Raw genomic sequence first — 22,014 nt, 5'->3', positions numbered from 1 at the left:
TAAAGGTTCTTCATAACCGCTTGGAGAACCGAAATCGATATTATAACAGTTTTCAAGCTCTGGTAGATACTCATAACCCAGACCATCTCCAGAGTCACCTTAACGTTCACCATGGCAGGCATTATTAAATATTTCCATTCTTAACATACGATCTTCACTGTGCGATATTGAACTGTACTTATAAAGTATCTATTTCTAGTGAAACTGATTCAGTAGGTACTCTGAAGTACCCCCAGGGTGAATAAGAATCTCCGCTTATTTTTTAAAACGTTTATTTCCATGTAGATTATAGGCAATAAGAATAATGTATTACTATCCTTAAAAGTGATATTTTCTTCTGCATCACGCTGACGCGATTTCGGGCACCGAACAATCGTTCACCGATATATTATTTAAACAGAGTCTCAAAGTCGAACGTATTATTATCGACAGCGAGATGTCATCTATATACAAATACTGTGAGTTAAATATCTACAAAAATCGGATGCTCCCACTTTTGTTCGAAGTATGTTCCACAGCATACACGCCAGCACTTGACTAACATTAACTACTCTCCAAAGAGAGCAGACACGCTCTAAATGATCGTTCGTTCGCGGCATAAAACGCATTCCGCTTTGTTCGTAAATTGCGGCGGAATATAATCTGTTCCTCGATTAGCAGATATTAATCGAGTCTGATCCGACAGACCATGGACGGTATGTTGCGTGACAAAACAGAAGTATGGGCGATCGTTGACTCAGATTTCGACGAGAACAAATCCCCGTTGTCACTCTATCATCGTTGTCCACGGAATCCAACGATTTTGCACGTTAAATTAATGCTCTCTTACCGGAATAGCTTAGTTACATCCGCGCTCGACGAGCCGATCTCTTCGCTTAAATAACGATATCGCGAGAAAACAGAGCGAGATAACAAGTCGATTACAACGTACGCCCGTATTTACATATTTTGCACATCTGTAACTCTTACTAGCTAAGGGAAGAGCTAAGGCGAGCGCCAAACCGATCACGATTGGACATCGGCGACGAAGCATTGGATTCCGACGGGTACCGCGCGCTGGCATTGAGCATCATCATAATCTCATACACCAAGTGACCTTAACTTAATTGCTCTACTATGTACACGTACGTTGCCTCGTCCACCAGATTGGTCTTCGTTATTTACAATCGAGTGCCCCAGCAACGTCGGGTTTGATAGAAAAGGCTTGAGCTGTCGCGCGTCTCGACAGTGCGCGCAATCAAACGAACACGGATAACAGAATAGCAAAACGCTTTGTCGTAAAAAAGAAGGAAAAGGAAATCAGAGTTTTCGTCGAGTATATCTGTCTCTAAACCTCCGAATGGTTCTCGTTAAGTGGATCGTTTTGTTCGAATGTTGCTTGCTCGCGCGTGCAGGTACGCGAGCTTGTATCGGTAAGAGTTACTTAATAGTTACTAACAGTTACGGGATAATATGGTAAAGATCGCCTGCTGAATTGGCGATCTCCTCTCGAAACACGGAAGCGAACCATCGAGGAAGCTGTTGCGCAACTGTCCGCTCGTTTCCTCGACGATCGTTGGCTCGAACGGAACCTCGCGATTTCACTGAAAAGTGTCTCAGAGTATGGCAAATATGGCAAACGTTGCGTGTTCACGTCATTCTCCGTGGCGGACTGTACGTGCTCGGTGACGTTTCTGTCTAGACAGCAAACGTCGAGGAACCGTCTGTTTGTCGCGTGGAATAAATACAGTCGAGGCGGGCGAGCGAGAAGAATTTTCCACCGGACTGCAAAAAGCGCAGAAACGATCAGTCACCGTATCGCCTCGCGACGGTCAGCTATTTACAAGAAGCAACTAAACTCTTCCTGAGTACACGATCGATTCCTCCGCGTCTCCCATACTCGCGCGAGCTTCGGCCCCCTGCGCGTATCGTACAAAAAGAGTCCGCGTCACAACGCCGCGACGTACCCGACGTAAAGACGTGACGTTAAGTGCACCGCACGCTAAGTGCGCGCGACACAGCTGAGTCTCCCAATCTGTCGCGCGAGCGATGCAGTTCCTAACTTAAGAAACGATCGGCGCCTCCCTCCCTTCCTCGTTATTGCACATTCGATATAAAAAAGAAAAATAATACGACACGATGAAGAAGCGGATGAAGAACCTAGCGATTCCGACCCTACGCTTCTCTCCTTCGCCGGCCGTCTTGGCTAAAAAGTCTTCGCGTGGATAAGTTACGATCGTATTTACAGGCGCAGTGGCGACAATCGTTTCGCCAATCGTTAGCGGCACCGTGGACAAGTGCGATTGATCGACGGAAGATAGACCCCATTATACTTTCACGCCCGAGAATTACATCCTACTTTCACCGCGTACGAGACGCACGGAGTCATCGCAATGTAATGGACGGAGTCGGTTTCCAGGCAAGTGCGACGGTCGCCCGGGTCGCGCGCGACGAGCCAGGTCGGACGCGATAGAAAAGAATCTACGACATTGTTCCTAGCTGCCTCAGGTCAGACGTACACCTCCCCTCTCTTTCGTCCGGCGCCAGGCGTCGACGCGGGCTTGCTGGTGGCGGGCGTCGTCCCAAGGCCGCTCGAGAGGGAAGCGTTCGTGCAGGACACGCTGCTGATCTTCCTCGAGGTGTCCTGGTGGCGGTGGCTGGGTCTGCAGAGATCGTGACCGATGCTGTTGGTCCTTGGTCGCATGTCCTGGTTGTAGTGCACCCGCAGCCTGTCTATATTAGGTTCGTGGGCATGTGACACGGAAGCCGCTCGATTCTCTCTCGGCTGAAGGCCCGGGGAATGCGGGAGGGACATACTCCTGTCATCCCTGGATGGTAGGAAAGGTGGGCCAGGTAAGGAGGCCGATCGTCTGCCGCGCGGATCCGATCCTGCTTTGCTATCCTGCGTGGCTGGCAACGTGGTCACCACGTAGCCCAATTTATCAGGACTCATCAGGATGGGAGAGCGATCGTTGTAGCTATCGAACGTAGGCGAGCTACCGCTGCTGCCCAGACGGCTGGTCGTTTCTCCTATCAAGGGTGTGCTTCTGTCTTGGCTAATCAGAGGCGTGGACCGCTCCTCTTGTCCTGCTATGCTACCGCTCCTGCTGCTTCCACTCCCCGAACCTTCCTCCTCGCTGCTGTTCACCTCGGTGAGAATCGCTTGGACGCCGTTCGTTTGGTTGCTGGGCCTGAGCATGGACGCCGAGGTGGTCGTCACCAGGCCCAACTGCGTCAACTGGCTCATGGTAACTGGCGTCAGAGTCACCGGGGCCACCAAGCCTGCGCTGGTTAGAGTCGGCGACAGGACGGCCTGCGCCAAGGCCGCGGCACCTGATTTCCCTGTCGAGGGAGTGCCCTCTGCTTCCTGAATCGGCGAAAGCACCACCTGCACCACGGACAGGTCCGTCGGGTAATGGCCGTTTGCCGGTATCACCCCGACCACGCCTGCTCCGATGTTCGCGGCGTTGGTCGCCGATAGAGCTAATCTCTGTTCACGGTCGACCACCTCTTTCGTCACGTCCGGCGTCGGTATGCGGGGTCGGTTCTTCAGAGAGACTGGCACCGAATTCAGCTTCGTCATTGTACCTGCGAACGGAGAGGGATCAAATTAGCTTGTTACGTAGCCGCGGCTTACCGATGGCCGGGTTTGCGATACGATCGAACGGAATACCGCTAGTTTCGGCAAACGTGATAGTTACGCTCGAGGCGAATTTAATTGACAGGTCAGGGTTGCCGAGTGGTAAATACAATCGTGAGATTTCTGACGGGTGGAAGGGGATACAGCGAGGTGGTGAAAGCAGTAGGGGTAGGAAACAATGGGTGCACAGTTCAGTGTGGACTTTAGGGACCTACAGAACCGGTCAAAGGAAAGTTTAAACTGTGAACAGTAACAGAAATAAATACTTCCTTTAAAAAGAATTGTATCTTAAAATTCCATAGATTAGGGGGATTCCCAGAGTGGACCAGTGATACCAACATAATAATTAAAGCCTAGCATCGAGCAGAGAATGGGCAAAATTTTATTTAAGTAAAATTTCGAATGACGAATGAAAGTTAAAAAAAATTATTCCTCATCCGTTCGTCAACCCGAGTCAACTTTATTCGACGCATGTCGAATAATTTCTTTAACTTTCATTCGTTATTCGAAGTTTTATTTAAATAAAAATTTTGCCCATCTCTGGTATCAAGCTTGTTACACAGGGCATGTAAAATATCAGTTTTAAACTTTCTTTTCACCGGTACTGAAATGATGTAGAATGAATCTGCATCACCGATAGTATACAGTGAACACACACGTGTTTCCGTGTTTCGATGAACGTAGGAAATTAAAGCCGCTACGTAGTCAGTTCCTTTGGCAAGGCTAGCCTCTCAAGAAATACTCAGACCACATGCAAATATGTACTAAAGCGAGCGACGGGCAGTCTACAGTGAGGAGACAAATTGGTAGCGCGCGCGGTACAATCGAGGTCGTGCCTCGATTAAAGCAACGATTAAGTACCTGGCATCGGCGCTAATGATATCGGCGACGAAGCTAACGATGATTGCGAATTTTTGCCCGGCCGTTACTTTTACCGCTAGAAAACGGTGATCGACTGGAACGAGGAAATGAACCTGCGTCCGAACGCGCCAGAACGTCGGGCCAAAGGACAGGGTGAACAAAGCGGGACGCGACGCCGACGCCGAGATAATTGCGCGGTACTTTTCCTGGCGCGGTGCTCTTTTTCATCCGCTGGAAGCGAGAGGAACGGGAGGAGAAAGAGGCACAAGGCCTTAGGAAAGTGTATTTTTTTTTCTCGAGCACCGCGATTCACGATTGCGGAAACTGTTGGGGGTTACACAAGGTTACGCGTTGCATAATCCAGTGCGCGAGGGGAAGGGAGGAGGAAAGCATCGGCGGAACATTCGCGAGGCTTTCATTGAAAGTTTTTCTTTCCCGTTACATCGGAACGCGACGGCCGAGCAAAGAACATCACAACTGTCGAGCGAAAAATTGTGGAATAAAACACGACTGCCATCAGGCGAACGCGTTTTTTCCCCCCCGCTTTTTTCTCCATGCAGTTATGCACGGGCGTCGCGATTGACGCGAGGAAAATGTTCCTTCCGAAGGAATGACTCGGTAAGAAAGAGTGAATTCCGGCTTAAGCTTCCAATCATAAGCGGCGTTAATTTATGTAAGTGGAAGATACTTTTGAAGCGTGCAGAGGTTATTATGTAAGAGCGCGGCATTACCGTTTTAACATTCAGAAATTAAGGTGATTACAGAAGTTCCGCCCTTCTGATAACAGGATTGGCGTGTATTGTTTACGTATCTATATATGACGCAACTCTAAATTGAAATTTTCTTTGAAGGTCACTCAACGAATTCATAACTTAATTAAGGCATTCAGAACAAAGACGGACCAACGCGCATTTCTTGCGAAATTGAGTTAGTAGAAATAACGTATTCCATTAGCTCTGCTAATCATGTAAAATGGGAAAAATAAGAACTAAATTTAGAAGAAAATTTCGAACACAGTTTTCGTCAATTTTATCGCTCACCCCTGTAACTGAGAAGTACCACGCTCATTTCCATGAAACACTTGCCTTGTCGACCCATTCGTTGACTACGAATACTCTTTCGACCAACCAGGCGGTCGTAGAGCGACATTTTCAGATTGGGGTTGTTCGTCTGTGGCAATCCTCCAGTTTCAGGGCTGCTGTACACGCTGTTGTGACGATTTCTAGAGAAGAAACCGCCACCGCTGCTGTAAGTGGTCGAAGAGCTGCGCACTGATCCCATTCGCGTGATCTGTCGTTGCAGCCAATTTTTTCGTCGCTCCACTAACGGAGTGTCGACGCTTTCCTGTAAAAAATAAAGTAGAATATACTATTCTTAGTACAGAATCGTGATTGCATTAATCAGTTTCAAGACGAAACTTGGTTCACGACTCAACGAGAAGACCAAAGTCACTCGTTGGAATATCGATAGATCCAAGTTCACTTCGTGACGTGGACTTACATAATCGGCATACATGTCGTCCTGGTGGGTCTTGCGATGCTGAATGTGATTGTGGATCTGCGTACCCAGCATAACGTTCGCGTACAGAGCGTCGCTTTCTTTCACCTTATAATGCTCCGCGGATCCCTTTGGCTCTTCTCGTCGGTACTGTTCGCTGGCCACCGTATATGGTAAGTCCTTCGGCACGACTTCGTCCCAGTACTGATCCTTCAGCAGTTCTGGGTGCTCCTCGTGCATTTCGTCGACAATCATGTATCCTGCCTGTTGGGTGTACATGTTTAGACGAACATTCATTTCCATATTGGAAGACGTCTGTGTGACTAGACGTATTTGATAGGGTAATAGATCGACCACCGGGAGAGTCCGGCCAGTGTTGCTAGTTTAAGACTGATGCAAGATAGGGCGCTGTGTGTCACTGACACGAAACAAATTAACGCGCTTGTTGTTTATCTCACTTTGACCATCGTCACAAATCCAGGTTTGAATTAAAAGATACAGTTAAGACTTTATGCGAGGCTGAAAGTTTTTAGACCAAGCTACAGTGTTAGTGATATTTGAAAAACAGGGAAGTTTATTTACTCTCTTCCGATATTGGAGGATATAATATGTATAAAACTACAGTGTAACACCAACGATACGTATGTATTCGTTTTTAAAATATCAATTAATTTACTCGTGTATTGTACTTTTTATAAGCTACACTTTTTGTTATTTTTCAAGGTCGGTCTCACCCGTAGTGGGTGGACGGTCTAACCCCGACATGCGGGTGAGACCGTCCAATTGCAGTGCCAATGTTTTTGGTTGAAAATGAAAATTTCAATTTGGAATTATCGCACACTATAATTTATATATACTCTAAATTGCTTGGGCTTTGCACTGATTTGCACAAAACGACAAGAATGTGAAAAACAACGATGCTATAATTTCTTTTTCAAAAGTGGTCGAACTCTCCCGGACATACAATATATGAAGGGTTGAGAAGCATAATGGGGGTAAGTGGAAATTTTTATAAATTGAGTCAACTTTTTAAGACTTAAAATCTTCACTCTTTAATTTAACTAAAAAGTGTTTCTAACAAAAGTTAGATTTTAAAATTCCAAAAATTTCTACGCTGCCTCCCTTTCTCCCAAGCACGTGCTTATTTTTCTTATTGATTAATTCAGTACTGATCTCGGCTCGCCATATGAAGGATCGATGTACCTTAATGTGTCGATCTATAAGCCAATTCAGCTCAATGTCGTCATCATCCTCGCCGAAGGGATTGATCAACACCTCGGCGACTTTCAGCCATCCCACGTAGAAGCAGAACTGAAAGGAACGCATCGGGTTGATTGATTGGCAATAACAGGTTACAGTTTTACGGCCGTGTGTGCCTCTCACCTGCAGCGCCGTGAAAAATGGGAAATACATGTCGGGTTCCTCGTATTTCCCGCCTCCGACGTCGGTGCGTTCGATAAATTGTCGGCCGAGCAAGGCGGAAAAGAAGTACGCGTACAGTGATAGCGTGACTACCTGCAAGACGTAAATAAATGATGTTCAAACTTGCCCAGATACGAGTATCGCGGTTGTAAACCGTTGCTCGGGCAGATTCTACGCGTCGGGAACCGAGTGCTCATACGTGAATCGCAACGCGCCAAGTACATACTGCCATCGCGTTTGTTAATCAAACGCGTTTTACGGAGATACGCTCGATGGGAACGAATGAATTAACTGCTAAGAGTCTACAGATGAGCATTCTTCGATTGCGTCATTTTAGTCGATTCCGGGAACGACCGTTAAACACTTTCTGCGCATGAAGCAAGTGTCGTTAAAAGTGATGGAGGCTGAAAAGCAGGTACCAATCGATTCATGGTAACATCGTTATAAATACTCTTCCTTGAACGCTACTTTCTTCACTGGAAGAGATATTTTTTACAAAATTGAGGACCTTGCAGCAAAAGGGGTGCAGGTCTATTTTCGACAGTTTTTGAGTTATGATGTGTAAGATAGGTAAAAAGAATTCTACATCGTTTGGTGCACGTTTCATGCAAATCCGATAACAAATGTGTAATTTATTGCAAATAAATAAAAATAGAAATATTAATATAAAAATAGAAATATTAATATTATTATTAATATAAAAATAGAAGTATTAATATTAATATAAAAATAGAAATATTAATATTAATATAAAAATAGAAATACAAATATTAATATTAATATAAAAATAGAAATATTAATATTAATATTAATATAAAAATAGAAATATTAATATTAATATTAATATAAAAATAGAAATATGAATATTAATATTAATATAAAAATAGAAATATTAATATTAATATTAATATTTTTATTATAGAATATTTTTTCGCGAAAATTGGAAATACAAACTTATCAAAATCAATAACTACTACCTATTGTGTGAAAACATATATTTATTTTTCAATTAGTGTACTCTTTTCAATGCCAGGTCAAAGCAATAAGTTTATAAACAGTATTTTCTAATTTACTCAATGTTGGTAAAGATGGAGCTGCACCCCTCTTGCCCTCAATTTAATTAAGCTCCACGCGGGGCACACATAATGATAGGCATATAGTAGAATGCTGTAGAGGCCAGATAAATCTTGCAGGAAAATCAGAGACCCGATAAAAGTGTAAACGGACTGCACGAAGGCGAAAGCTTTCGTTCCCCAGGGATGTGAAATTTCGAACGGGGTCAGTAGCTTGGTGCAAGGCTCTTAACAGTTTCGTGTTGTTCTCGCGGTGCATACGCGAACGAACAGGTTTCAATGAAATAATATCAAGGTCGTCAAGAGCGCTACCTTTCTCATCGAAGGCCACCAGGAAATGATAGTTTATGCAGAGGCTATTATACGCGTAACGCAAAAACTGACCGATAGATCGCCCTTAGACTTCGTCGATCGTATCTGCGAATATCCAAGGCACACGTTTGGCGCTCAAGAATTCTGAAAAGAGTCGCCTCTGTTAATAGCCTCGGCGATGCAACGAGCACCGCCTTTACGGCTCGCGCGCAGCAGGCGGACGCGCTCATTTGCGCCGGGAAAATTTATTCGGGAAATGCACGTTTAAATCGCGAAATCGTTTAAAAGAGGACTTTTCTTGAGCGTCGAATTTCTTGGTCGTAAAGCGGAATGGAGCGCAGCAATTTCACTGGCAATTAAAGCGCATTGTCGCGCCGAGGCGGAATTCTCCTTCCTCCTTGGAAATTTATGAAACCCCGGGGAACAGAGGCACTTGCTATGCAAACGTTCACGGTACCGGGTGAACAAGCGCAAAACACACTGGCCGCGGCTATCTGTAAACGTATCATTACACAGCACGCACAACCGCCCTGCCTTTTACGCGTAACCTTGCGATTTTGCGCTGCTCCTCGGTGCTGGAGACGAGGCGTGTTACGATTTCCACGGTGGAACACCGGAGAGGAGACTCGTCGCCGTACTGTTTCATTAAACGAACAGGACCAGGAGAATAATTACACGCCACTCGGTTTGCACCCTTCCTGGAGGCCTTTTACGTACTCTCTTAATCATCGACAATTAACATAATTCCCTTCCTTTCGTTTCTGAATTCAACGAAGCAATTTGGCGAAACGTTTACCTCCACCTGTCTTGCAACACCGAGCCATGAGGTAATGGATTATCATCCGTGGTTCTCATGCGGAAGATAAGGTAAATGCAGGTTGTTTCGTCTACCCAAATTCAATTTAAGTTTCGCTGTATTACTTCCCCTATGCTGGGCGATGGTCAAGTGGCTTTGCAACCATAATTCATTACCAATGCATGCATTTAAGCCGGGAATCCACGTGGAAGCTAAGCTAAACTGTACTATGCTATGCTAAGTTTTAAAAAATTAGTTTCTATACATCCTTAAGCCGGGAATCCGCCTGAAAGCTAAAATAAGTTATGGTATGCTATGCTAAGTTTTAAAAAATTAGCTTCTATACATCCTTAAGCCGGGAATCCGCCTGAAAGCTAAAATAAGTTATGCTATGCTATGCTAAGTTTTAAAAAATTAGCTTCTATACATCCTTAAGCCGGGAATCCGCTTGAAAGCTAAAAGAAGTTATGCTATGCTATGCTAAGTTTTAAAAAATTAGCTTCTATACATACTTAAGCCGGGAATCCGCTTGAAAGCTAAAAGAAGTTACGCTATGCTATGCTAAGTTTTAAAAAATTAGCTTCTATACATCCTTAAGCCGGGAATCCGCCTAAAAGCTAAAATAAGTTATGCTATTCTAAGTTTTAAAAAATTAGCTTCTATACATCCTTAAGCCAGGAATCCGCCTGAAAGCTAACAGAAGTTAAGCTGTGCTATGCTAAGTTTTAAAAAATGAGCTTCTATACATCCTTACGGAACCGTTTCCACAAAAACTAATCTAAGCTGTACCTACTAAATATTTTTCCGAAGCTAACTTAGCTTCCGACAAAATGTAGCACAGCTTAGCGGTTTTGGCGGAAATGTTTCCATAAAGCCGGGAATCCACCTGGAAGCTAACCAAAGTTATGCTCTGCTCTGTTTTAGCTTAGCTTTTGGGGGAAACGGTTCCATAAGAATGTATTGAAGCTACTTTTTTTAAAAACTAGCATGGTGTAGCAACGCATAGCGTAGTTTAGCTTCTAGATGGCTTCCCGGTTTAAGGATGTATTGAATTTATTTTTTTACACTTAGCATAGCATACCTTAGCTTAGCGTTCAGGTGGATTCCCGGCTATATGAAACCGTTTCTACCAAAAGCTGTGCTCAGCTGTGCTATGTTTTTTTATGTTTTATAGCATAGCATAGCGTAACTCAACTTAGCTTCCAGGTGAATCCCCGGGTTTACCCTACACTGCGTTCCATATAAGAGCGTACCAACGCCCCTACCGATTTGCGACCGATATGCGCAGCTCCCACGAATCTGACACACGCGATTGGTCGTAGCACTTTCCCTGCCGGTTTACTACCAATCAACAGTGTATCCCTGCGCGAAACGAGTACGCTCTAATGTGAAACGCAGTGTAAGTACCATTTTCTCATGTTTTACGATCGTTACCTTTTCGGAGTAACGACTCGAGGTATTTCCGTGTCGATTGATAAGCAAACGTGAAATAGAAATCACAGAGGTAATTCCATTGCGAACTTAATTTATGTGGAGAGCACGAGCAACGCGAATAACAATCAGTCGTATTTTATCCGCTGACTAACGAGACGATTCACCCCATCGTCTGAGATTGATCTAAATATGTATGCAGCCGTAATGAGATTCGCGATGTCTTCTGCGAGGAAATAGCTGCTCGACCGTTTTACCTCTGGGCGGTCGACGCTTCTGAATTTCGCATCCCGCGATCACCGTTCGTAACCAATGACGCAATCGTTCAATGAATCAATGCTTCCTCGCCGTTCGGTCTCTAAGTTCACCGTGATTGACTTGCTGCTCGCCGTTTGCAAAACGGTATTAATGACGATCCTCCGAGGATGCTTGGAAATCAGTCGGTTTTGACTCTCAGTCGTAATTCAGAGGAATACATCATTACGAAGCTAAATGCGGATGAATAAAACGAGGACTGAACTAATAGAATTACGCTGAATTTATCTGAACTCCGAATGGGATCTGATAAGAACTAGAACTGGTGCTAGATTTAAATGTGAACTGGTGCTGACTCTATATTGGTCTAAATAGCAGCGAAGAACTAACCTAAGCTTGCGGAGGGAACGTGCAAAATTTTCTGAAGTTGAATTGCAGGTAATGAAACAGAGTGAAGATTGAGAAACCTGTTTTTCAGTGTGTGAATCAAGTGTTAATTAATTATGACAACGCAGGGTACGCTTGGCATCATAGCATGCTGTGGGAAAACTTTTAAATTCGTTTCGAAGAAAAGCAGTTAATTGGTGGCCATGGGTGCCTGACAAATATACCAAGGCCTCCATTCGGTTGGCGGGAAGAAAAGAATTCCGAACGACCGATTAAAAGCAGGATACGGAGCCGGGTTCGGTAAACAAAGGTCGCTGCAAAGGCCACTCCGCAACTCGGGCACGTATGAAATCGAAATTACGACGCGGAGAGCTCTTAAACTCCGCGAAAACGATGCCGTCGACGGGCCGACGATTAGGGATGTTAGTTGATGAGCGATTAGCGTTGCACAATGCATACGTGCCGGTTAATTGCGAAACGTTCCGAGAACGACGGATCCATTTTACTGTTGCGCCGCAATGAATCGAGTCCTTCGCCAGCTGGATCATGGATCTACGTTAACAGAGATTGCGGACGGTGCGCGCAGCGTCTTAGAGGTGAGGATCGTACCAGCGATTTCTGTCGGAGGCAGCCTCTACGATTACGCACCGAGTCTTTTATCCACGGGATCGTGTTGCAACGGGGTGACGTACTTTCTAATGATCGTAACCACCTCGAAGCTCGTTAAGTTCGTGCAGTTGAAACAGATTTAACGTAGCAAATAGAGAACGCGCTACTTGAACGTTTCGAAGGCGTTATTTTAACGCCGAACGTGACGCTGAAACTATTAGCTCAATGTCAAATCCTCGCCGTGTTTCAGGTGAAGTAGATGTGAACTTGGAGACGAACATATTGGTTGTGTCGGAAATATTCGGAGACGAGGCTTTGCCGTGAATGTGGAAACTGTAGAGCGCGAGATAAATGGGACGAGAGGGACTATGCAGGAATTACACAATTGCGCTTGTTGTAGACTGTCAGCGGCATCAAGCAACAAAGCGATGGTAATGAGATTTAGCCCGAGATGAAGATGTCCGTTCGAAGCGCTCGATCTCTCCCAGTGACACTAAACGCCAGCACAATTATGCGACTTAACGACTTCTGAGCGTGATTGAAAGGAGAACGATGGCTGATTGATTGGATCTCTTGAGACGCAAGGGTAACTAACTACCTACGTTTATGTTGGAGCTGCGACAAACGATCGGACCGGCGATAAAAGCTGCTCGGCAATATCTTTCTTTGGTGTTTTTTTTTTTAGTGGAGCTGCTATAATGGTACTGTTTCAGGCGTTTAAGGCTTCTTATTATATGTCGATGAGATCGGCGATAATAGCGAAGAAAAAGAAGCAGATATTTGTTTCTCGACGATCTCATCGTTGGTCGTCTAAATAGTAAGCGTTGCTCTGCTCGCTGGTTTAATGTAAACACTTCCATTATAAAACAATATAATGTATTTCGACGCTTCGCTCTTATTGTCGCTCTGATCGTTCATGTTTGAGTTACATATCCTTGATAGGTCGGAAAATAGGGTCATTTTTATGATTTTTTTTTTATATAGGTAAAGGAACGTCATATTTAAAAATCATGATATACACATTGTTGTGTATGAATTACGTTATATTCTCCTCGGAAAGAAATTTGATATGTTGAGAAATGGTGCCATAGTAGCCAGTGGCGGATTTAAGAAAAAAGGCCCAGGTGGCAAACGTTCTGAGGGGCCCATTTTTGGAGGAAAATGAGGAGGTAGTTTATTAAGAACGGGCTAAGTGTAGTAGTTCAGAAATAAAATATAGTGTTTCATTAAAATCGTAACTTTTTTTTTAAGAGAGGGCCCTAGGGGGGCCTTCTGGACAGGGGTCCGTTTTCTCGGGAAAATGAAGAGGTAGTTTACTAAAAACGGACCAAGTGAAGTAGTACGAAAAGAAATGTAGTGTTTGGATACCTATACCTAATCATAATTTTTTTTTATCATGAGGCCCTGCCGGAGCCCTGTTAAATCCGCCACTGATAGTAGCACCTTCTCCCAAGGCTCTTTCATATAGTTACAGCATTTGTAGTAACAAAAATATCTCAGAGATTACTATTTAAGTAGACCGATTTAAATAAAATTTTGCACGAATATTCTTAACACTATATTTTATTACATGGCGGTACCGATTTTGAAAAAATTTATTTTTTGAAAAATGGCAGCTACTCAAAGTCAAAAATGTGATTTTCGACCTAAGTGTTCATCTTCTTTTGTCAATAAAAAACAAAACAAGACAATAACCAAAAAGTTGTCTCGACAAGTACTGAGCATCCTTATTTTTTTAAAAATGGCAGCTTTGAGTAGCTGAGATGTAATCCCTTAACAAACTAAGCAGACCAGAGAATAGAGATTAAAGATACCTTGAAACGAGGGGAAAGTCTTTTATAAATATCGAATTCGCGGTAATTAACAAGATTCTAATCCCTGAGGCCACTGTTTTGTTCCCGGGCCCCCTGTCAGCATATCTTTCAAACGATCTCGTGTTTCACCATATTTGCAATTCGCAAACACTCGTTGGATCATCGAGCGCAGGGGCATTACCGACGGCGGCGCGTTTAGCACGGTTCACTCAAAATCGGAATGCTCACCTGAGTGTAAACGAGAGGAACGCAAACGGTGTCGTAACCAATGAGCGCGCCAAGCCTCTTCCGGATGTCGCTGAGCTCGACAAGGAGGGTTTGCACTACTTGGTCGCTGGTTATCAGGGCCTCCCTCCTGGCCCTGTTGATGATGTTCGTCGCCCACACCAGTGGCATCCAGTATTTCGACATCGCCGCTTTCTTATTCATCATCTCGAAGATTTTCTTCTCGGACTCCATCATCAGACCTGCAAGCAACGATACGGATTGTTCGTGTTTATTTTCTCCCTATTAAAACTTTCGACCGGGTGGGACGAGGCGATATAGAAACGGCACAGATCTCGTGCGAACTTTCACCGAACGAGCAGTTACCAAATTGCCACTAAAACGAGCAACGATGATCAGCATCCAACGGCTGGGATCTTTATCGCCGGGCAATAAGTCAGACTGTCCTCTTTACTTAAATTCATCGGCGCGGTTCGTTAATCAACGAACACGTGCACAGGTGTACAACCGATTCGTTCGATTATGGCCGCGTGCTTTCGATTAGCAGTCTAGATTAGAAGTGTTCCAGACAAGAGGCTATGGCGCGACAGTCAGGGGCGAGTTTGTTTATAGCCTAGGGCGGCAAATTTTGGACGAAAGAAATCGAAACAGGTAGCGAAATGTTTTTGCCTGCAGCTTCTTATTTTTGCATCGCCAATGGTAGCATAGATTTCCATTCTAAAATAAAATGTCTATCTATTTTCCCTCGCACCGAAAGTGGAGAGTGATCTTTAAACACGGTCGCTTGAGACAACTTTAAAAACAATTCACGTTTTTTCAGGTACCAAATTATCCATAACTCTTATATGAACTGTTATACTGAATTAATTTTAAAATTGTCTCAACTCTTATAAATTAAAATATCTGATGGTATTTCGCGGAAAGGGCGACATACGCTTTGCAGCATTAGGCCGTCAAATCTCTAAATCTGCCCCTGGTGACAATGCTCTAAACGCTTTTAGCAAAAAGCCTAACCGTGTAAAGTCGACTAATAATCGAAGGCAGGCGGTCAGAATCGAATGAGGCAGTTGTACGTAGCGCGATATCGTAACTTTGATAGCGACTTTCGCGCGTGTATCTGCGGCATGAGAGAGCGAATGCAGATGTTGGACCAAACGTGTCAACATTTTCGATTTCTTTAAAATAAAACGTCGAAGATATCCTCTGTGACGGTCAGTGGCCCATTTAACGGGCGACCGATGAGCAGTTGCCACGATGCCACCTGGGCCCAATGCCCAGAAGGCCCCCCATCTTCCAAAAAACAATTATGATTTTATCCAAATATTCTTTTCTGTTTCCCATAATTTTCATACCACCCGCGCGCAAAATTTATTTGCAATTCTGTTATGTATACAGGGTGTGCCAAAATGTTTGCCACCTGGGCCTGTTTGTGTGGAGAATTCGAGAATTCGAAGACGTAGAATGGAGTACCCAGCGTGACCCGTGCAACGGACCACGTGCACGTACGATAAATTCGAACGATAAGAACTCGCAAGAAGATGTCCGTCGGCTTTGCAGGAAGAAAGGACGATTGTTTATTAGTTAGCGAGTCGATGATTATGTAATTGCTTGCGGCCGCTCGCGTGACTCGGTCGTAAACATGAAGCACGTGGAGAGCGATGCACATTGCGCGCCCCGCCGAGAACACAATCGAGAGAATACGCTATTACATAGCCAGCGAACGGTCGTCCCCTTGATATCGCCGCGTGGAATAGCTACGGGGCCATAGCAGCGCAAAATATGGACGTGTGATTTTCGAAAGAAAACTAAGCGTTCGTTAAAAGAATGTAAAGTTGCCCGTTTCCGCTCACGATTTGCGTTACGTGCGCTATTACGTAACCCGCAGCCGACGTTCTCGGAGGCGAGATAGAGTTGCACCTGCAATTAGCAACATTATAGAAACTTCTATGCGCTCCGGTGAAACCTGGCTGCGAGGAGAACAATTTTACCGAAGATAACCGCTTTTTACGAACAACTCGATGATGCAGTGGAACTTCTTTTAACGCCGATTGCGCTCATGCAGCGTGGCCGTTCCAGAAGAAACTCTTATTACAAAATATTACTTTTACCGGGCAAAACGTTACGTATTAAAATATTCAGCGACTGTACATGGTGCGAGGTAAAACTTTTTATAAAACACGATGTAGTTGCACGTAAAAATTTGAAGTGGCTAAAATGGAACTTTCGATTCTGAAACGCTGTCTTCGCGCGTGCCCAGAATGCGAACAGGATGCAGAGCTGTGACGGCTGGACTAGGGTTGCTTCCTTTTTCAGGGAAGATATAGTGTTTTTACGGAATCTTGAAAGAATATAGTATTTTCAGGGAAATTTAGGAAAATAAAAAGTACAGATTAATTTTTTTATTTTACTTATTTTTCTATGTATATTTGTTGTTATTAGCTTGTGATTTTAGCATCAAGGGATTATTTTTTACAAAGGAATTAAAAGAGAGATTAATGGCTCGTGTTTTATTAATTTAATTGTAGCTTGTGCCGCGTGATGTTAATAGCTGAGGGTGCGTTCTGGATACTGAGACTCGCTACAATTAAGTTAGTTTAGTTAGATTAATAATTAAATTTTTTCTTAGTTATCTATGAAGTGAAAATATAGTATTTCGCGTACTACATTTTGTTTAAACAGTACACAGTACAATTTACAGAGTAGAACACTATATTTATAGAGTAGAACACTATATAATATAGTACGGGTGGCAACCCTAGCCTCGACCATCGAGCCATTACGCCATTTCGTGTTTTATGGACGCAACAGGAAGGTTCGAGCTACTGGAACCTGGGGGACAGTTTAACGATGGTCGCCGGGGCAAAAACGATGTTAAAAGTCACGGCGACCACGGGAGAGGATCGCGACTACGCCCGATTGGTATCCGATCGAATAACGGGAACGCGGTAATTTCTCTCCGGAGGAATGTTTTTATTGTTAGAGCAGAAACGGGCGCGGACGGTATCCGTAACGAAGCTAGAGCACCGGGCCGAAAAAACGGGACGCCTTCCTCGGAGCGGCTATCGAAATAACTCGTGGCGTCATTCCGACAAGTAGCCGCCCCGAAGAAACCGTCTGCACACGATCAAAGAAACGCAAGTGCCGACGTGTAGTTATTAATGGTGGCACACATGTTACACTCTTGCAGCAGAGTCGCGCGGCAGCAGGTTCAGGTAATGACCTTAATAGCAAAAACCGTGGCGCGTAAGCTGCCGTTGAAACCAATATGGTCCGCGGTATTTGCTCGTTCCACGGCGTCCAGCTACCATCTCTTACTTGGTCGGTTCAGTCCTTGATACAGTTTCATATCTGCTGAACGATTGGGCATGGAAAATTGGCGTTGACTGTTCTCAACTGGTAGGTAGGGTAAATGTCCCAATTACTGCCAGCGTCCCTATTACTGCCACTTCATTTACTTTACTTAATAAACACGCAACGTATAAAGAATAGTGTAAAAAAGAATTTATCATAAAATTGGGACTGTTTTTCGTATTATTATAGTACACTCTTCATACGTCTATTCTTTATACGTTACATTTTTTTAAAGTGAAATAAATAAAGTGGCAGTAATAGGGACACTGACAGTAAATGGGACATCTACCCTAGGTACCAGTTGAGTAGCGTTGGGTAGTGTTGGGCTGTGTTGAAATTGTGGAGCACATTGAAGGCAAATTACTGTGAGTTCAGTTAATAGTAATGTATGGGATTAGTGGAAGAGTATAATGTAAAATGATTCTCGTGCTGAGAGTCAAATGATCGTCGATTAAACCGAATGGGCTGCGGACGTCAGGCGAGCAATCTGCGTCGACCAAACAGTCCGCCGCACTGACGATTGAATCGATATGCAATCGGTTCTTTATTCGGCGTGTGCGGCCTTGATGCAATCGCACGGTCACATGGATTCTATACAATGAGTTCGAGATTTTGCAACCGGGAGTCGCGAGCGATAACTCATCGACTGACTCACGACCGAGCCGTGGATACGGTATTCCTCTTAAGCCGCGTATTCACCTGCGCATTCGCCCCGAATGCGCGCCGAACGCGCGCTGAGCTCCGAACGGGCGAAAAATCGGTGCGCGCCGAATGCACATTCAGGGCGAATGCGCAGGTGAATACGCGGCTTCAACGTACCCCAATGACGAAACGATTAATAGTCCCCTTAAAATTTTAACTCGCGTTGCAGCTATAGCTGCGAGAAGTTCGATAAGAATTTTTAAGAGGCACTAAATAGTAGTGCGCCTTTAACGAGGGCTGGCTGTAGGCTTGCCAACTTTTTACGGGACAATATAGTTCTTTAAGGACAAATATGATAGAAAATATAGTACATTGTGAAAGAAAATAGTAGGCACTGTTCAGAGAAAAGTGGTACGAAATAAGCCTACATTAAAATAGCCATAGGTATCTTATTTTTGAAATGCATATTTCTTGTGCATTTTGCACTATTAAGCCGTCTCTTAAGTGGAATTCAGTATATCACGGAGTAACCAGAGTATTACATGATAACTTAATTTTGTACATTTTCAATTAAATATACTTAGTAAATTTCTGTTAACCTATTATTCGTTTCTCTGATGTCTGACCTATCATTATATCCTAGACTCACTTTCAGAATATCTAAATATTAGCAGCTGATAAACAAATTCTAAAACTATCACTAACTTACCCGAGTTTACCCTATCTAGCATCTACATTAGACAAAAATAATGTACACTACTTACATATTATAGTTGGCAACCCTATCTGACTGACCGATAGCGTGTCGATTATACCGAGCATGTGATCGAGCACCGTTCCGATCGATTAGCGATAAAAACGCTGAAACGGAAGCCGCGTTTTGTCGCCTCGCGTCGCTTGGGAGCCGTTGCCCGCGCCAAAAGAACGTTTCCGAGGGAAGCATGCAAGATCTTTCCCCGTTGTAGGAAATCTTTGTTATTCCTTCGGGCGCCAGTGAAACTCGGTCGCTTTCGCACGTTACACTTGGCGATTTTCGCGCGAAAAATATGCGGCGTCAGTGGCGACGATGCTGTCTGCCCGAGACGAAATTTTCGAAAGCGTATATGTATCGCCGGGGAAATAATTTATACCCGCTTTCACGGGGTTTTTACTAGCGGCGATTCGCGGGGCGACGGGTTTAATTTGCGAGACGGTGCGAGATCCGCAGAGTCCGCGGCGCTGGAGTCGACGGCACAGCACCGTCGCGGGTTTCAAAAGACGCCTCAGTTACTCAACGCGGTTAATAACCGCTAATAAAACCAAATCGGCGTTAATTACGAAAGCACGCACATGCACGGGCGGATCGGCCCTTGACGCGAGTGGTTCGCGCCCGAAGAATGTAAGTCAGTGACGCGTCTCTCGTCGGCCGACTAGCCGAGCGTAAACTATTCACTGTCAGCCCGGTGGATGTTAACGACACTCGCGGCAACAAGGGGGGTGCGAAATTTTGTAACTAACGCGAGCGCAACGTTCCATTACGATCCAATTGCTCGAGCGTGTCTACTAATAGCCAGGCGATACCGCTCTGGAACGCGGAGCGAGAGAATTGAATTTTCAGAAACGATTACAGAGACCCAAAGAAAGTACCGTGGAAAATTGCACGGAGGTGGGACGGGCAAGTTCACCTGCCTGAAACGACTCGGGCGAATAAGAAGAGGCCGTGCTCGTTTCTGGAGGATGTTTACCTCCCGGGAGCATCAGCTGAAGACGATGATGAGCGAGGGGCAGTGTGGGGCGAGATGTACGGGTACTTGGATGCACAACGGGCTTAAAGTGGAGAATGCTCGCCGGGGTCAATAAACGCGAGGATCCTTGCTCGGCTGGCAAGGTCGCCACCAAAGTAAAAAATCAACCATGTTCTTCGTCCCTCCATCCTCTCCTCGTCGTTCCCTGGCCGCCGCGCCGTTGAAAACCATCCACCAGAGAAAACCAGTCCCCCCTCGTGGCCGGTTCGTGAGTCTTTAAGCGTGCTCCACAACTCGTATGCGACTGAATGCGGACGCGATGCGTCATCGAGCTCGTATTTTTGACGGTGGAACGTTGATCTCGCCCGATCTGCCGCGAACCGAGGAAAAGCAACGTCACAAGGCTCCAGGGAACGCGAGATACCGCGACGCGCGTTTTTGGCCAGCTCCGCTGGGGACGAAGCCAAGCACGGCCAGACACTTGGCGCCGGTGAAACTGCACTGATTAGGAAATATCCCCGCGTAATTAGAAGGGGGCGTGTTTTTAAATCATTGCGAGCACACGCGGCCGCGGATGCGCCCTGGGTGTCAATAGACCCACTGCCAAGGAGAAAATCGACCCGTCCACGCCCGAGTTCAGGCGTGCATGGGCGACCATCCGCTCGCACGTGTGCCGATGATAGTCGCGATACCGTACGTCATTAACGATTTCACTATCAATCGGCGACGAAAGGTCTGCTCGGAGAAACTCGCCGCAACCTTTCACGGTTCCGCAAAGCGGGGGAGCAGCGACAGGTGTTTGAGAACGACGAGCAGTGGCATTGATCGCAGGCTTGATACGAAATCCCTCTCAGAGATGATTTCAGATCTGCCGATGCAATTTTCAGATACGCTGCGCTGGAAGATGAGGCAACCGCCGCGTTGCACGACAGCTGGAGTAAATTATTTCGCATATAAATCGTTATCTCGGGTACCATTCCGTTTGTCTCCGACGCACGCGACGATTCGGAAGATTAACGACGGGGGAATAAAAAAAAAAAAACAAAGTGATTTACACAGACGCGAAATACCTGAGTTATTCGTAATCGACGAATTAATCGATAACGTCGCTGGCGCGCGGTCACGCGATACCTGAAGTCACCGTTTTAATGCGGAATTCGGATTTCCATATACATAGGTATCACAGGATGTTACGCGATGGCGGCTATAATGTTCGACGAGCGTTGAATGACCACGGAGTGTGTGCATATTCCGTGAGACCAGCTTCGGTCTTTTTGGTCCCCTCGTTTCCTTCGCTCAAGTACTCGCGTACAGACAAGGTCCGACCTTCCTCAAGGTCGACCTCGACCAAGGACACGCTTCGGAGCGGACGCGTTTCCCTGCGTTTCAGGAACACCGGCAGGTCCGCGTGCCTATATCATAACTGTTCGCGCGTAAAGGTCAAGGAAGCAGAACCGGCGGGCTACTGCGTTCCGTTAATTTCAGAACATCGGCTAGGTCGTTCGCAGGCGCCAAGTGGTTTTCCTGGACTCTCCTAGCTAGGCAGCAGCTAACGACATTTCCAGCGAGCGTAATCGCGCGTAAAATTACACGCGGACGGCGTGAATCTCACCGCTCTCCGATGCAAGGACTTCCGGTCCCAGCGACACCCTGCCTCGGACCCGCGGCACCGTGCTCCGCGATTTTGCACGCGCGTCGACACCTCTTCAAACGCCGATGGATCGTAATCTGGCCGCAGCCAGGATCGATCGTCCTACCCGCGGTGCCGAGCAACGCCCGGACGTAATTATTTTCTTGCGCCCATCGAACGGGCCCCGATCGGTCCACGTAATGGCGGAGAAACTCTCGACCCGGGACAATAATTCGCGCTAAACATAGGTAGCGCGTGCGCGCGTACGTCGCCGTGTATTACGGTCCAGCGAGAGACGGATGGCCGACAACGGCGTGTACACACGCCGGGGGAGTCAGCGGAGCGACGAGGATCTACGGCGAAGCG

At 45.5% G+C, this 22,014-nt stretch overlaps 1 protein-coding gene across 2 annotated transcripts in view; it reads right to left on the bottom strand.

Annotated features, from left to right (window-relative positions):
• Positions 1-255: 255 nt before the first annotated feature.
• Positions 256-22,014, bottom strand: part of Best2 (bestrophin family protein) — a 71,258-nt gene continuing 49,499 nt past the window's right edge. For both annotated transcript variants that reach the window (XM_076822303.1, XM_076822313.1), the window contains 6 exons: positions 14,305-14,543; positions 7,361-7,492; positions 7,181-7,288; positions 5,981-6,241; positions 5,566-5,824; positions 256-3,567 (listed from right to left, as the gene is read on the bottom strand). In XM_076822303.1, coding sequence (XP_076678418.1) covers positions 2,489-3,567; positions 5,566-5,824; positions 5,981-6,241; positions 7,181-7,288; positions 7,361-7,492; positions 14,305-14,543 — 2,078 coding nt within the window. In that variant the 3' untranslated portion in view covers positions 256-2,488. The remainder of the gene's footprint in view (positions 3,568-5,565; positions 5,825-5,980; positions 6,242-7,180; positions 7,289-7,360; positions 7,493-14,304; positions 14,544-22,014) is intronic.

The sequence above is a fragment of the Andrena cerasifolii genome, chromosome 1, assembly GCF_050908995.1.
Source record: "Andrena cerasifolii isolate SP2316 chromosome 1, iyAndCera1_principal, whole genome shotgun sequence".
Lineage (NCBI taxonomy): Eukaryota > Metazoa > Arthropoda > Insecta > Hymenoptera > Andrenidae > Andrena > Andrena cerasifolii.
This window is presented reverse-complemented; position numbering and strand designations above follow the sequence as displayed.